At 46.1% G+C, this 15,699-nt stretch overlaps 3 protein-coding genes across 3 annotated transcripts; 2 read left to right on the plus strand and 1 right to left on the minus strand.

Moving 5' to 3' along the window:
• Positions 1–2,257: 2,257 nt before the first annotated feature.
• On the plus strand, positions 2,258–7,388 carry LOC127761107 (25S rRNA (cytosine-C(5))-methyltransferase NSUN5). The gene is made up of 13 exons (XM_052285332.1): positions 2,258–2,579; positions 3,131–3,189; positions 3,368–3,418; positions 3,653–3,785; positions 4,420–4,505; positions 4,653–4,751; positions 4,842–4,895; positions 5,462–5,606; positions 6,084–6,145; positions 6,256–6,343; positions 6,531–6,614; positions 6,706–6,867; positions 6,988–7,388. Exons 1-13 carry the CDS (start codon positions 2,312–2,314, stop codon positions 7,212–7,214), a joined length of 1,518 nt encoding a protein of 505 aa, XP_052141292.1. The 5' UTR covers positions 2,258–2,311; the 3' UTR covers positions 7,215–7,388.
• A 44-nt stretch (positions 7,389–7,432) lies between these two features.
• On the minus strand, positions 7,433–8,772 carry LOC127761108 (19.0 kDa class II heat shock protein). Its single transcript, XM_052285333.1, has one exon. The coding sequence runs from the start codon at positions 8,048–8,050 to the stop codon at positions 7,526–7,528; it is 525 nt and encodes a 174-aa protein (XP_052141293.1). The 5' UTR covers positions 8,051–8,772; the 3' UTR covers positions 7,433–7,525.
• A 4,449-nt stretch (positions 8,773–13,221) lies between these two features.
• On the plus strand, positions 13,222–14,768 carry LOC127761763 (uncharacterized). The gene is made up of 3 exons (XM_052286091.1): positions 13,222–13,314; positions 13,498–13,695; positions 13,827–14,768. The coding sequence occupies exons 1-3, from the start codon at positions 13,222–13,224 to the stop codon at positions 14,766–14,768; spliced, it is 1,233 nt and encodes a 410-aa protein (XP_052142051.1).
• Positions 14,769–15,699: the final 931 nt, after the last annotated feature.

A 15,699-nucleotide genomic window follows, 5' to 3' on the forward strand; every position in this document is an offset into this window, starting at 1 on the left:
TCCGTGGACGGTATTTGTAGAGTATGGGGATCATTGGAACTAGGGTGTACGCGATATTGAGGTAAAAAAGACGGTATGTAGGGATTTTTCTACATGTTCGGACCCCTTGTCTGACAGCTAATAGCACTACTCATATTGGGCGAAGCCGATGTTGCCTTTATAAATTGGTATCACTCAAATAGAATATTTGCGATGACCTAATATAGTCTTTGTCGGCTTGCCAGCATGGACCTCTTACACATAGTTGATGGTTAGTGTAGTTTTCTTCTTCGAATATGAACTCGACGAGATTGGAGGTAGCTCTAGATCCCTCATGTCGGCCTTTGTGGCGCCTGCATTGGGTTTGTCTATATCTGTATTGGCTTGTATTTTGACTTCGCATATCCCTCTTCCTAGTGGTGCTTGTATTTATATCCTTGGGTGCCCTCTTGTATAAGTAGGACTAGGGAAACATGTATATATATATATGATCCGAGTAGTCCTTTTAGTGTCGAGTAGAACTCTATTTTTTCTTCTGTATATGAGGCATGATTCCGTATAAGATTTGATATATATATATATATATGGTGGGTCCCACCGAGCCTAACCCAAAACTATTGGATATGCCTTATCTATAACATTGGCAAAATTTCAAGCATAAACTATGTATAATTACATCCTTTATGTAGAACCTACGGGTTTTGCGGATTTTTTATATTTTAGATTTTCATTAGAAAAATTATTTTATAAATAGATCTCTAGACAAACTATTTTAGAAAAGTTTTTTTAAGGTCTATTTATAAAATAAGTTCTTAAAATACTAAAATGTAAAACAATCCAGTACAGGTTTTTTCTAAAAAAAATAAAAACCATGCCTAGAATTTTTTTTTCACATATTCATGCTCTTTTTCTACGTCCTTCGTTGAACTTTACTTAGTTTTCTAAAACCAGGAAGTATATATAAAATGTTCAAATTCATGTAAAAGTTTCTCCATTCTAAACTACAATTATTAGTCTCGAATCATAATATGTCACCATAAACTCCATCAGACTGAATAAATGATATATTTGTCTGATTTTGTGATAATTTTCGAGAGAAACAAATAAACTATCTACTACAAAGTTTTGAAAAGTTATTTCAGAATGATAATAAGCTATATAAAAAGATTAAAAAGAAAATTGTTTGGAAGCTTAGAAAACAACCATGATATAATTCTTAGAGTAATCTCAATCTAGAAAACATCAGATAGTTTTCATAGTTGTCATGTTATATAGATAGAAACTATATACTCAATGGATGGTTTCTTCAAAATAAATTCGTATCCAATCACCTCTCTTCAATCTTCTTTCATCCACATATCTTCTCTTCCATTCCTTTTTTCTTGTGGAGAGTATCTAGAAAACCGTCGGAAGTTTTCTAAGTGAAAAACTTTCAAATATAACTATAGTATAATTGAAGTGTAATTACATTGTATCTACAATGTAACTGCATCGTAACTACACTGTAACTATGAAATAACTTATATAAAACTTTTATTCAAATATGATTTTATTGGTTAACAACGAGATCTTATGCGTGACATGTGTGAAAATTTCTTTCTAGCAATTTTTTTCCTTCATGCAAAAATCCCGAGGCAATCCGATAGCTACGAATTTGAAAGTTCTGGGGACAAAAAAAAAACTTGCGGAAGTTTTCTAGCAATTTCGTTTCCTGTGCAGAGCCGGTTTCTTGCATGAAAAACACATTTTTATTTTCCTTCTAACCGTTGGTCTTTTACTTTTACTTATGTGATAGTATATTTAATGAAAAAAATTTAGGGCATGTTTGGCACACCTATCCAACTCCACCTCTCCTCAGCCAAACAGTTTCAGCTCCACCTAAAATGGGAGCGGAGCTGGATGGAGCTCTCTTACAAAATGAACTAGAGAGATGGAGCTGGGTTTAGGCAGTTCCACAACTCTACTCCAGACCTAACTCCTGAAGCAAAATTTAAATGAACTAGAGAGGTGGAGCTGGGTTTAGACAGCTCCACAACTCTACTCCAGACATAACTCCTTAAGTAAAATTTAAAAGTTAGAGCTCTACCAAACATGCCATTAGCTGAGGTGAAAGGGATGTAACTACCCTAATCTGGTTCTAATATAACACCGGCCTCTCCTATATCCGGTTTTCTCTAAAATAATATTTTTAAAAAATCATATAAGAATAAATAGTAGTTGTAGAAATAACTGGGCCTAAACAAAAACAAGGGTGCCCACTTCTCTCAGGCTCCCAAGCCCAGCCCAGCGCAACACCCCCGCCCTCGCGGCCTCGCCAGTCGCCACGGCCACCATGCCGCCGCCGCCGCCGTCGAAGAACCGCGGCCACGTTCCCGCGCCCCGGCCGCCTCCGGGCAAGCCGCCTGGGCGACGGATGGCGAGCCGGGACGCGGCGGAGCGGGCGGCGTTCTTCGCGCGGCGCGAGGCGGCCGCGGTGCTCCGCCGCGTGCTCCGCGGGGACGCGTCCAGGCGCGCCGCGGGCTCCATCAAGTCGCTCGTGTACTCCCCCTCCGTCCGCAACAAGCGCGCCACCTTCGCCCTCGTCTGCCAGACCCTCAAGTGTAAGCCTCACTCGCATCGATGCCCCCCCTCGTTTCGCTGTTGCGTGCAAGGTGTTCGATGGAATGCCAGTGCCGAGCTGTGTTGCTGCGTCCTCTCAACTTGGATTTGGATATCCTATTACTGCCATCCTATGTGTCGCATGAAATGGTCGTGTGGGAATGAGTGCCAGGTGTTTGTGCCAGTTTTCTTCTCGTTTGTCCATGCTGCACAATGCAAGAGGTTATTTTCTGGCAACATTAAAGACAACTTCACTACCTAGCCTCCAGAGTTGCTCTGATATGGATAATACATCTTGGTAATCAGCATCACAAATAACATTTTAGCATCACTCACAGAACTTTGGTGGTAAAAATGCCAACTGTTAGATAACCCCATACACACTGTTTTTCCTAGATTTGGATGGTAATTGAGAGCTGGGGAGTAAAACCTCAGTTTGGTATACTGTACACTTAAAAAATAATCTGCTATACTGTACACTTAGAAAATACCTCAGTTTGGTCCTTTTTCTGTATTCACTCCTCTCCTCATATTGCTCTATTTCCTTTATCAGATCTTCCAATTCTAAAGGAGGTTTTAGCATCAACTGGAGTACTAACCAGTAAATGGAAGGTCAGTTAGACACTTCGTATGTTGTGATGGAATAATGGAATTGAATTCCTTCTTTTGTGTGCAGTATTGTTATCTGTGTGGTGTTCACATGTTAGCTTTAGTCATGCCTCTTAAGTTGCAACATAGAATACCTGCATGGTGCAAAACATCAACTGACTTTTTTTTTTTCAACTTGCAGAAACAGGAAGAATTAGTTTTCGTGACTGCCTATGACATTCTCTTTGGTCAGGTTTGTCAGTTACTCAACCCTTTAGATTCAACATATTACTTCCACAGTCTGTGCATTTGGTTTGTTTAACCTTTCAGTTGTGGAGTTCAGATCTTGTAGCCACAAAATGGTTAAACTTTTGCATTGCACTTGATTACATAACAGTTCTGCATGTCATTGAAGCTCACAAGATAGTTCATTTCTCCTGTCCCTATTAAAATAAACAATAACATGAAATGATATTGATACTTGTAGGAGACAGCAGCTTCTGGATCCGTTGAACAGTTAATTATGTTACATAAGGATACTATTATGGCTGCTCTTGAGAAAATGTGTATTAGAAGGAAGGTTCGTAGTGTTGAAGACTTAGTAAGCAAGAAAAGGACAGGTACTTCTCTCCGCTCTGTTCTTTTGAAGCTTTTCATTCATTATTCCTGTTATATGATATGATTACTTCTAAATGCTTCTCTCAGCCATCTAATTAGCCTGCCCTTCCAAAATCAAATGCATTAGTCGATGTTTAAATTTTTTGTAGCAGTTAAAAGAAGTGCTAGTCTGTAATGAAGCATGTAATTACACTGTATAATTAGAATGTGCTACAAACTTACACTTGCATTTGCAGAGCATCTCAGTTCAATTTTGTCAATACTCAATATACATTGTTCATGTAATGTTTCGTATAATAGGTAGCTTATGAGTTCATTTCCTTTTGTCCATGTACAGTTGATTTGTTATGACAATTGACATATTATGGCCAGCTCTGTTTAACCTGTTGGTTTTATTTTTAGCAATACCATCACAGATAATAGTTAATAGCACCAGTCGCATTTGCACCCGGAAAAACCGATTTGGTTTTCAAAATTAGGATCATAACAATGTTTGAAAATAAGTGTATTAATTGAATTTGTGCATATGCTTTGGTTTCTACATATTAATTACATATGGTCCTCACTAAGCTTAAATCATATGCTAATAGAGGAATTGTATTCATACAAGCTACTCACTGTTATCCCTTTCTTCAGTCAAACCAAAACCCAGGTTTCTTCGTGTTAACACACTCAGGACCAGTACAGATTCTGTCATCGAAGAACTGAACAAAATACACAAGGTACTTCATCCATCTTCATGTTTAGCAAGCCTGTTGCTGTAAGGAACAGTCTAAGCAATTCTTCCGGAACCTACTGCTGTAAATGCAACCTTATTTTCAAATTGTACTACTTGTGAGACTCGACTAATTTCATTCAGTATTGAGTAGGTTGATAAAGACGAATTGGTTCCGGACTTGTTGGTGCTCCCACCTGGAACTGATTTGCATAACCACCATTTGGTCTCAGAAGGAGAAGTATTTTTACAGGTGAAGTCTTGTATTTCTGTAGCGTTTACTCTTGAATGACCTATGAATAATACCGATTGCCTTTTTCCTCATCTTTAACTCCTTTCACAGGGGAAAGCAAGTTGTATGGTGGCAGTTGCATTATGCCCTGAGCCAGGCTGGAAGGTTAGTGCATTCGATCTGGCTGGACTAAAATTTCGTTAATATTTATTATTATCTTGAAACTATTTGCAGCCAAAGATCTACAGCCCTAAAAGGAAGGCAGCATATGTTCTTGATAGATGCTAAGGAGCAGTAGTAAACTAGTTTATTACCCTGCCTTTCCTGTATGCTTGCTTAATTAAATGATGGATATGACTTTACATAAATAAGATATTAATATCATCTGAATTACAGTACTACCTATGTTAGTGCGTAGCAATAAATACTCCATTGATTTTGATTATTCTATGGCATGAGTTTTTGGTAATGCTGAAATTGCTGGTATGAATTGAGCATACAAAATAATACTAGTAGCTATGTGTTTACTTAAAATCTATATACTATTTCTCACTTTGCAAATAATAAGTCTATATGCTTTTTTTTTTGTTTTCATCTTTTGTTTTTGTCATGGATTTGGAAAAAAAATTGTAGCATCACAATTTTTCCAGTCAAACAACATTACTTTGATTGTATTGCTTTTTAGTTACATCATGTTAAATCATTAATTTCCACTTGAACATTAAACTTAGGTTATTGATGCATGTGCGGCTCCAGGGAATAAAACAGTCCATCTTGCTGCACTCATGAATGGAGAGGGGAGTATTACAGCTTGTGAACTTAATAAAGAGAGGACCAAGACTTTGCAAAATACTATCCGAAGATCCGGAGCAAACAGTATCCTCTCTTTAAGTTTCTGGATTTAATGACCTTGATAGTGTATTTTTGCACATTGTTTTGCTGTTAACACATCCTTCTCACCATACTTTTAGTTTAAACTAGATCAATTTATTTTTTCAAGTTTGCATAGTTTCTGCTGTAACTAAAATATCCAATGATCCTTTTGGACCTTCAGTATAAGCTTGTTCTGAAGGAATTTCTAGATATGCTACTTAAGTTGATGATTAAAACATTCCGCCTCCCTTAGATTGGGGTGTTAATTTCTTTGTAGAAAACATACTATAACCTCCTGCCTGCATCTTAACTTTACTACGTTTTCTCGATATGATCATAAATTGTCTTGATGATATGTAGTTTGTTCTTCTGTTTCCCAAGTTCTATGTCTGTTTGTACTTATTTACTATACATTGTCTGTTATGTCTTACAAAGTTCATGACATATTTTGAAACTCATTTTCCTTGACCAATTGATTAGATATTGAAACAATCAATGGTGACTTTTTGGATATCGATAGCAACGATCCATCATATGCGGAGGTTTGTAGGAGTTATTGATAAATATTTTAGACGTCTTGTAGCCTTTTGCTTGCCTCATAGCACAGCTGTCCCTAATTTTGTGTGTTCCTATGAGATGATGATTGCTGCAGGTCCGAGCTATTCTATTAGATCCCTCTTGCTCTGGTTCCGGAATCTCTACAGAGAGACTTGACCATTTGCTCCCTTCGCACTCAAGAGGTAACTACAGGTTGATAACTTGTATATTCATACCCTGTCCAATTAAAAACTTTTTTGCATGATTTGCGATGAGCTTAGTATTTACTGTGTGCAATGTATGAGTTTGCCACGATGATATGCATCCTATCCTTGCATTCATGGAATTTTTGAGGGAAACATTTGCACTGAATGAAATCTTGATACGCAGGTAATCAGGATGATGCAAGTACGAGTTCAAGGATAAGGAAACTCTCCGCCTTCCAGAGGAAAGCGCTCTCACATGCTCTGTCATGTAAGTCCCTCCTCTTTTTCTGTATCCAATCTTAACATGTCAATGGACAGCATCTGCACAATTCTGAAGCTTCCCTCCACCTCTTGCCCAGTCCCCTCTGTGGAGAGAGTGGTCTACAGCACCTGCTCAATCCACCAAGCTGAGAACGAGGACGTCGTGAGCTCCGTCCTGCCATTGGCGTCATCGCTCGGATTCGAGCTCGCTACTCCATTCCCTCAATGGCGACGCCGTGGTCTCCCCGTCTTTGAAGGATGTAGGTGTTCTATACCTCAAATTTCAACCACGATCAGTCCTGGATGACAATCCATTGACGAGTAAAAAAAAAAAAAAACCCTCTAGTTCTTCATGGCTTTGGCTTTGCGCTTGTGTGCAGCTGAGCATCTGCTTCGGACGGACCCGGAGGACGGCCTGGAGGGCTTCTTCATATCGTTGTTCGTGAGGAAAGCAGCAGCAGCAGCCGATGCTGTAAAGCCTAGCAATGGTGGTTTGGGAGTGAGCAAGCAGGTTTTTAAGAGACGTAACGGGCTCATGGCTTTCGGCTCATCGAGACTGTCCAGGATGATGATGCTCTGCTCTACCCGGGGTCTCTCGAGAAGATGATCCTTTAGGATCTCTTCGATCTTCTTTCTTTGAAAGCTAAGGAAACTGAGTGTTCAACTGGAAAATTTTGTTTTGAAATGCTTAGACGAGGAATTTTTCTTTTTCTTTTTTTGGTTTTTGTAGACGCAATGACATTTAAGGGCAAATTTCATTCCATTTCACGGCTACCAAGCCACACAAAATACATAAGCAGATAACTAACACCACACACTTATTCACTGATTACTTGATCAGACGATCACTAACTAGCTCAAAAGAAGAACACAAACATTCCAGGACCATCATGATGATGGCAGCGACGCACGGTTCGCCTACTTGCCCTTGCCCTTGGGCTCGCTGGCGCCGGCGACCTTGACCTCGACGACGCGCGGCTTCTTGGGCTCCGGTGGTGGCTTCTTGTCGACGGTGACGGTGAGCACCCCGTCCTTGTACTCGGCGCGGACGCCGTCGAGGTCGGCGCTCTCCGGCAGCGGGAACCTCATGAACTTGCCCATCCGCCGCTCCATCCTCAGGTACTTCACCCCCTCGCCGCCGTCGTCGCCGTCGCCGGCGGGGCGCCTGCGCTCGCCGCTGATGGCGAGCACGTTGCCGTCCTCGACCTCGACCCGGACGTCGGCGGGGGCGACGCCGGGCATGTCGACGGCGAGCACGAGCGCGCCGGAGGCCCGGAGCTCCTTGACGTCCATGGGGGTGTTGGCCATGGCGCGGCGGTCGCGCACGTAGGCGCGCGTCGGCGGGCTGAGCTGCCGCTCCAGCTCATCGGGGAGGTCCAGGTCCAGCAGCTGCTGCATCGCTGCCGCCAGCAACGGCTCGCCGTCGACCACCGACAACTCCATCGATAACAAAAACTACTTTGCTTGGTGGATATAATGGTGATGATCTCTCTCTCTCTCGTCGTGTGTGGTTGCTTGCGCGATCGTCGCGTTCTTGCTTGGGACTTGGGAGAGATGGAGGGGGGGGGGGGGGGGGGGGGAGCTTGGAGTTTATATGGAGGGAGAGGAGTGAAGAGTGTGGAAGGGTTGGGGATTACAGGGAGGACGCCTGTGCAACAAGGTTTCCGTTTTGAGGCTGCCTGGCTCAGAGCTGGGGATTACAGGGAGGTGGTGGAATCAGCATGGGCACGGGGCAGTGATGGCTCACAGTCTCTGCAGGGCACCTGGAGAAATATGCAACAGATGGCTGCATCTCTTCGTGACTGGAGCAAAGTGTCTTTTGGCTCGATCCGCAAAGAAATACAGAGATTGGAGAGGAAGCTAAAAACACTCCGGTCTTCAGGTTTGGAGGAGAGGGTGATACAAGAAGAAAGGATGGTAGAAAGGCAGTTGTGTGAGCTCTTTGAGAGAGAAGAAATCATGGCTCGACAAAGGTCACGAGTGGACTGGCTCCGAGAAGGAGACCGTAACACTGCTTTCTTTCATGCTAGGGCCACGGCACGGCGGCGCACCAACAAGATCACTGTGCTGGTAAAGGATGACGGCACTAGATGCACTGATCAGGAGGGTATAAAAAAATTGGCCGGAAAGTTCTATGAGGATCTCTTCACATCTGAACCTTGTGTGTCAACTGATGTGGTGTTAGAGGCAATCCCAATCAAGGTTGATGTGCTGGTCAATGAGGAACTGGGCAAACCATACTCTGATGATGAGATCAAAGATGCGTTGTTCCAAATGGGCCCAACCAAAGCACCGGGGCCGGATGGCTTCCCGGCCCTTTTTTATCAAACCCACTGGGGACTGATCAAAGGGGAGATTTGCAATGCAGTGCGTGGTTTCCTTTTGGGAGAGGAGATCCCAGAAGGTTTTTGTGATTCTGTCATTGTCCTAATTCCCAAGGTACACAACCCTGAACATCTCTCCAAATTCCGCCCAATTAGTTTGTGCAATGTGCTCTACAAAATTGCTTCGAAGGTCTTAGCAAACCGTCTCAAACTCTTCCTTCCTGATATTGTCTCCGAGTTCCAAAGCGCCTTTGTGCCGGGGAGACTTATCACTGACAGTTCCCTTGTGGCCTATGAATGTTTAAACACCATTAAGAAACAAAGCAACAAGAAGCCTTTCTTTGCTCTAAAGATCGACATGATGAAGGCTTATGATAGGATTGAGTGGTCTTATCTCCATGGCTGCCTAATGAGACTTGGTTTTGAACAGGACTGGATCAATACGGTGATGCGCTGCGTGACCTCGACAAGATATGCAATCCGGATTAATGGTGAGCTCACCGACACTGTTGTTCCCTCGAGGGGAATAAGGCAGGGCGATCCCATAAGCCCCTACCTCTTCCTACTCTGTACTGAGGGGCTCTCTTGCATGCTGCAGAAGAAGGAACAACAAGGATTTCTACATGGGATTAGGAATGGCAGGCAAGGACCTCCAATCTCCCACTTGTTCTTCGCAGATGACAGCATTTTCTTTCCTAGAAGTGATCACAGAAGTGTCCAGGCTATCAAATCCACACTGCAAGCCTATTGTGATGCCTCGGGACAGAAAATTAACCTGCAAAAATCCTCCATTTTCTTTGGAAAAAGATGTCCAAGCAACATCCGGAATGAAGTAAAGGCAAAGTTGCAAGTGTCAACGGAAATCCTACAAGATTCCTACCTTGGAATGCCTACTGAAATCAGCAGGGCAGTTTCAAACTCCTTCCAATTTCTCCCTGGCAGAATTTGGAAAAGAGTCAATGGTTGGACAGACATGCCTCTCTCAAGGGCGGGTAAAGAAACCATGCTGAAATCAGTGGCACAGGCGATACCCAACTTTGTCATGAGTTGTTTCCGTATCCCGATCATGACTTGTGAAAAGATGAAGTCCTATATTGCTGACCACTGGTGGGGTTTTGAAGAGGGGAAGAAGAAGATGCATTGGAGATCTTGGGAGTGGCTGACCTGTTACGCCCAGAAATTCCCGAATAGAATTCCCAAGCAGAATGTGCATTAAAACCCCCGTCCAGGACCGGCCGGGGTACACAAACGACAAAGTTGACATACAGATCCACGTCTTACAAACATTATAAAAGTCTTACATAAATACAGCGGAAAAACAAAAGATAACTGGAGCTAAGCCTTGAATTGATCTGCAGCGGGAACACCACTCCACAGGCATCCTCGACGGCACGGACAAAGCCTACTCCTCGGAGAAACCACCATCGGACACATACTCATACTCTGGGGTTGGGGAAAATAGAGCAAGACTGAGTACTACCCACTGTACTCAGCAAGTCATACCGGAATAGGGGTATGATGCAGGGATTTATCAAAGGAGAGCTAGAGTGGTTCATTTGCCTAAAGCGAGCATTTATAAACAGAAGTTGAAAGAAGTAAACAGTTGTAATAATTAATCAATATTAATCATCCACTGTCCAACACTATCCCACGTTGCAACAGGCCCAGCCATCCACCTAAACTATCCAATTTCATAAGACTAAACTAGGGTGAAACTAATCACGGTGAATCTGGTTGACCGCCCATAACCGCGGGCACGGCTATTCGAATAGTTTTACTCTGATCAGAGGTGTACAACTGTACCCACAAGACACAGCCCCACGACACGTTACCGTGCGCCGACATGCCACCACGACATACCAGAAAGAGGCCGTGACAGGACCCTTCGCATAACCCCCTCTAGCCAAGCACACCACACCTCAGGTTTCACCCCCGTCCCCAGCGGGCGACGGGCAGTCCCCTCTCGTGCCTAGGTGAATCCGGAAGCGACAGAGCCCGTCGCAGGGCCCGCCCCGCTCCATCACACCCACCCTTGCCTGGATGCGTCAGCTAGAGGAAAGCTACACTACAAGCCCAGCCGTTGCCCACGCTGGCTTGTGGTAAGCACGATAAATTCTTCTAGGGTTTCCCGCAAACCGGTCCTTAATTGCCATGGGTGCGACTAGCAAAACCATGCACCCACAGCCCACCATGTGATTCATTTTAATTAATCAACACCAAAGCAGTGGTACTAATCCAACATTACCATTAGAACCTGCAGTCTATACTTTAATAGGATTTTTCCCCAATGTGTGCTAGTTGAACTAAGCATGGCTAAGCGATTCCTAATCCAAAGTCTATTCATGTTATAACTCAAGATAACAAGGAGCATGGTACCAAAATAGCATGGCTGTAACAATAGGTAAACATCCCATAGTATTGTTGCAAAGGGATGCAGTATTTGAAAGAAAACATTAGAACATTTACAATATAGGATCAACATGATCAAGTGACAGGCATGACTTGCCTTGCTCTGCTGCTGAAAGAACCTCGGCGACTATCTCGAAGTACACCGGAGCGTCGGGAGAACCGGAATCTAAGCGACATACAAAGCAAACAATACAAACAGGCTATAAGACTACTGAAACAGAGAACAAAACCATTTTTAATGGATTCTACACATTTTTCTTGATTTACTGAGACTTGAACGGGCTTAAACGGAGCACGGATGAATTAGTTATGAATTTTAGAAGATTCACTGTGTTTATTACTATAACAAAAGTCCTTAAATCATTTATTGCGCAATAAGCCCCAGGGCTGACGTCATCAAGGGGGGAGGGGTGGCGCCGACAGGCGGGGCCCGCATGTCAGTGGTGCACGGGGTGGCTGGTCTACCGTGGACCGGGACCACGTGGGTGGTCCACTGCCGGTCCACGGGGTCGACGGCCCGGATCGGCCCGGGGCCGATCGGACGGTGCGGCGGCGGGCTAGCTCGGCTCGGCACAAAGCCGGCCGGTCGGCCATGGCAAGGGCGGCGGCGCGCGCGCGTCCACCGGCGACGGCAAGCGGCGACGCGGGCGGTGGCAGCGGACAGCGCCCCGGCGGCGGCAACGACCGAAGGCGACGGCGAGCGCAGGTGGCGGCGGCGCACGGGGAAACGGGGAAGGAAAGGAAAGGGGAGGGAGTCCTCACCGGAGGGGGCGGCGACGACCGGCGACGAGGAGCGACGGAGGGAGGTCGACAAGCGGCGGACGGGGTCCGGGACGACCTAAAGAACGAAAAGGAAAAGATTAGAGAGGGAGAGAGGGGCCATAGAAGGCGGGAACGCCGGTCGAAGGCGGCGGACATGGCGGCTCTCACCGTCACACGGTGGGAATGGCGCTCCGGCGGCGAACCTCGACGGAGGAGGGGTGGACGGGGTGGATCTCGGCCACTCAAACCCAACGGCGGCGACGACGCGGTGTGGCGGCGAGCCTAGCGGCGGCTAGAGGCGGCCGGAGTGGCGGGAAAGGCGGCGGCGGGTGGATGCACGGTGCGGGAGCGATGGAGAGGTCGGGAGAGTTCGGCGAGATGGGGAAAAAGAGAGAGGGGGTGGCGGTGGAGCTTAAATAGGAGAGGGGGAACTCGGACGTGGCCGGTAGGGGCGGGATTCGCCGGCCGACGTGGGGAGTGGGGAAGGAGAGAGAGGCGGGATTTGAAACTCGAATCCCGGCCATCTCGGGCGCGGGCGCGAGCGGGAGAGAGGGGGAAGTGGGTGTGGGAGACGCGGCGCACGACCGGGGCGGCCGACGTGGCCCGGAGGGGGCGGGACGTGGGCACGGCGGCGGTTTCGGCGGTGGTGGCGACGTGGGGGCGGGCGGCCGGAGGAAGGGGACGACCCCGACAGGTGGGGCCCACCTGTCGGCGTCCCAGGGAGAGAGGGGAGGCGGCTTGGGCCGGCCCACAAGGAGGAGGGCGTGCACGGCGGCGGGGTGGACTGGGCCGACGGCCCAAGAAGAGGAAAAGGAGGGAAAAGAAAAAGAAAAGGAGGAAAAGATTTTCCCTGGGATTTAAAATTGCATGTGCTCAATTTTAATTGGTTAAAATTATTTCGAGAGCTCTGAAAATTCCACTAAAAATCTTGTTAGCGAATTTCGACATGTAGAACTCATGAAAAATTCCACATGCCAATTCTGATTATTATTTGCATTAATTTATTAAGGTTTACTCTTGCTTTACACTGGTATTTTCTTGAGACCATTTATAACTTCAATTTAGGCTTGGGAAAGAACTTCAGGGTGTGACATGACCTCTCCAAAGTCATTGGGAGGGATGGGTTTCAGGGATTTCGTCATCTTCAACCAAGCGATGTTGAGCAAACAAGGATGGCGCCTCCTCACTGATCCAAACTCCCTTTGCACAAGGGTACTTAAAGGCAGGTATTTTCCTAATTGTTCTTTTTGTGACGCCCCCCAACCAAGATCTGCTTCTTTCACTTGGCGAAGCATTCTGTTTGGTAAGGAATTACTCAAGAAAGGAGTGGCATGGGGGGTGGGAGATGGAAAATCAATCAAGATCCTGTCAGACAATTGGATTCCTAATGTGCAGGTTGGACTGGTAAGTCCTCTTATGCATATTCCGGAGGATGCAACAGTGCAATTTCTCATGGAGGAAGGGGGGAAAGAATGGAACCACGACTTGGTGAAATATGCTTTTGATGAAGAAACTGCCAATGAGATTCTGCAAGTGCCAATAAGCCGACATGGGGGGGGGATGATTTCGCTTCTTGGCCATATGACAAGAGAGGTCTGTTTACAGTGAGGTCGGCTTACAACTTGGCTCGGACAGAAGCCTTTCTTATCGACCACAACAGCAGTGGAAGAGGCCTCCCCTCTATCATGCATGACGATGAAACAAACTGGAAGAATCTTTGGAAGATCTGTGCACCTGGAAAGATGAAAATTAATCTATGGCGTGCTGCCCATGACTGCCTCCCGACAGGTTTTCAGCTCCGAAGGAGGCATATTGAGGCGAGGGATGGTTGTGCTTTTTGCAACAGAGATGATCGCATTGAGCACGTGTTTCTTATGTGCCCTTTCTCTGATTCTGTATGGAAAGAGATCAAGCAGGTGTACAACATCAAGCTGGGCAGAGGAGATCTTGCTAATGTGAGACAGTGGATTTTTGACTTCCTTTGCCGAGGTTCAGCTATCCAGAACACAGTGCTTGCTGTCACCTTCTGGCATATTTGGGAGGCAAGAAACAATGCCAGAAATAATGTGGAGACTTTGCATCCGAGAAGGGTGGTCCAGAAGATAGTGGCGTATGTGGAAATGATCATGCAACACTGCGGGCCTGGGAATGTTTCTAGGCCGGCGGAACGCATTTCATTGCCTAGCTGGGTGCCACCACCGGCGGGCGTTTTCCTAATCAATATTGATGCAGCGGTGTTCCAGGCTGAGCGCCAAATGGGAGTCGGGGTGGTGATCAGAGACCAACACGGCAACTGTCTTTTAGCGGCCAACACTCGTTTCATGGGGATCACCGATCCGGAGACAGCGGAGGCTTGTGCTATCCGGCATGCGCTGTGGCTGGCCAAAGAAGAAGGCTTCCATAATGTGATTGTTGCTTGCGACTGTCTTTCTGTTATTCAAAAGCTAAACTCACCTGGGCGGGATCGCTCCAAGATTGGTTGCCTGGTTGAGGACATCAAGAAGCTTGGTGTTGAGTTTATCAGTGTTTCCATTATCCATGTTAGTCGTTGTTCTAATGTAGCGGCACACACATTAGCTCGTTGTTCTGAGCCCTCTGTCTGTAATGTTTACCATAATGAGACTCCGGACTGTATCCGTGAGATGCTCCTGTCTGATGCTCAGTAATCAATAAAGTGCCGCTTTCATCTCAAAAAAAAAGTGTGGAAGGGTTGGGTGGTGAGGTGGTGAGAGAGATGGAGAATGTTCGGGCGTTTCTTGGGAGGGGGAAGAGGCTTCAGCACTCTTTGCTGGGTGGGGTCCACTGTCCACGCAGCGGCAGCAGGCATTCCGGTGCATGGAAACAAAAGGTCCGTTTTACCAAGAATTTTGCAAAATGTCCCCAAAAAAAAAAAGAATTTTGCAAAATGCTTACCCTTGTTTGGCAGTCCAATAAGCCCTTACTTGGACCCTCCCCTCCGGGACCGAGATGAAGGAGAATTCTCACCCATGGATGAGCAGAGGTGGAGCTTCATAATTTTCCGGGGACTAGGCTGGGGATGGTAAATTACCCGTGGGTGACTCGACAAGACCCTGGACTATTAGTTATATGTTTAAAAGTAGTCCACTCAAAAAAATATAGGTCCAATATATATAAAACCTAACCTTAATACACAGCCCTCTCCCTCACCCAATCCCTAGATCCTCCTCAATCATTCCACTGTCGTTATCTCTAGTTCCCAATCCCCATCCGACCATCCCCAACCGTCGGTTGCACCTCCCCATCTTGTTAGCCTCCTCGTTGTGTGCCCCGTCGTCGCCACCTGCCTTGTTACGTGCCCGCGCCCCCTCGTTGTTGGCGTCCTCATCACTGGTCATCTCGTTGCCGCCTGCCTTGTCATACGCCCACGTCGTCAACCGCCTCACTGCACACCCCCTCGTTGCCAGACTCCTCATCGTCATCCACCCCCTCATCACTGGCCGTCTCGTCACCATCCGCCTCCTCTTCTCTGGCCACCTTGTTGAGCGCCCCTCATCGTTAGGTCGCCTCATCGTCATGCCGCGTCGCCGCTCCTCCATCATGCCACCTCGTCGACGCACCATGCGTTGCCTCGTCGGT

This window comes from Oryza glaberrima, chromosome 2 (genome assembly GCF_000147395.1).
Source record: "Oryza glaberrima chromosome 2, OglaRS2, whole genome shotgun sequence".
NCBI classification, from domain to species: Eukaryota; Viridiplantae; Streptophyta; class Magnoliopsida; order Poales; family Poaceae; genus Oryza; species Oryza glaberrima.

Excerpts from the sequence above, each read along its gene's own strand:
- LOC127761107 (XM_052285332.1), top strand. The coding sequence starts at position 2,312 with ATGCCGCCGCCGCCGCCGTCGAAGAACCGCGGCCACGTTCCCGCGCCC. Across the intron at positions 3,190-3,367 it reads TACTAACCAGTAAATGGAAG|AAACAGGAAGAATTAGTTTT; the intron begins GTCAGTTAGACA and ends TTCAACTTGCAG. Across the intron at positions 4,896-5,461 it reads GCCCTGAGCCAGGCTGGAAG|GTTATTGATGCATGTGCGGC; the intron begins GTTAGTGCATTC and ends CATTAAACTTAG.
- LOC127761108 (XM_052285333.1), bottom strand. The coding sequence starts at position 8,050 with ATGGAGTTGTCGGTGGTCGACGGCGAGCCGTTGCTGGCGGCAGCGATG.
- LOC127761763 (XM_052286091.1), top strand. The coding sequence starts at position 13,222 with ATGGGTTTCAGGGATTTCGTCATCTTCAACCAAGCGATGTTGAGCAAA. Across the intron at positions 13,315-13,497 it reads CAAACTCCCTTTGCACAAGG|GTTGGACTGGTAAGTCCTCT; the intron begins GTACTTAAAGGC and ends CCTAATGTGCAG. Across the intron at positions 13,696-13,826 it reads TTGGCCATATGACAAGAGAG|ATCTGTGCACCTGGAAAGAT; the intron begins GTCTGTTTACAG and ends AATCTTTGGAAG.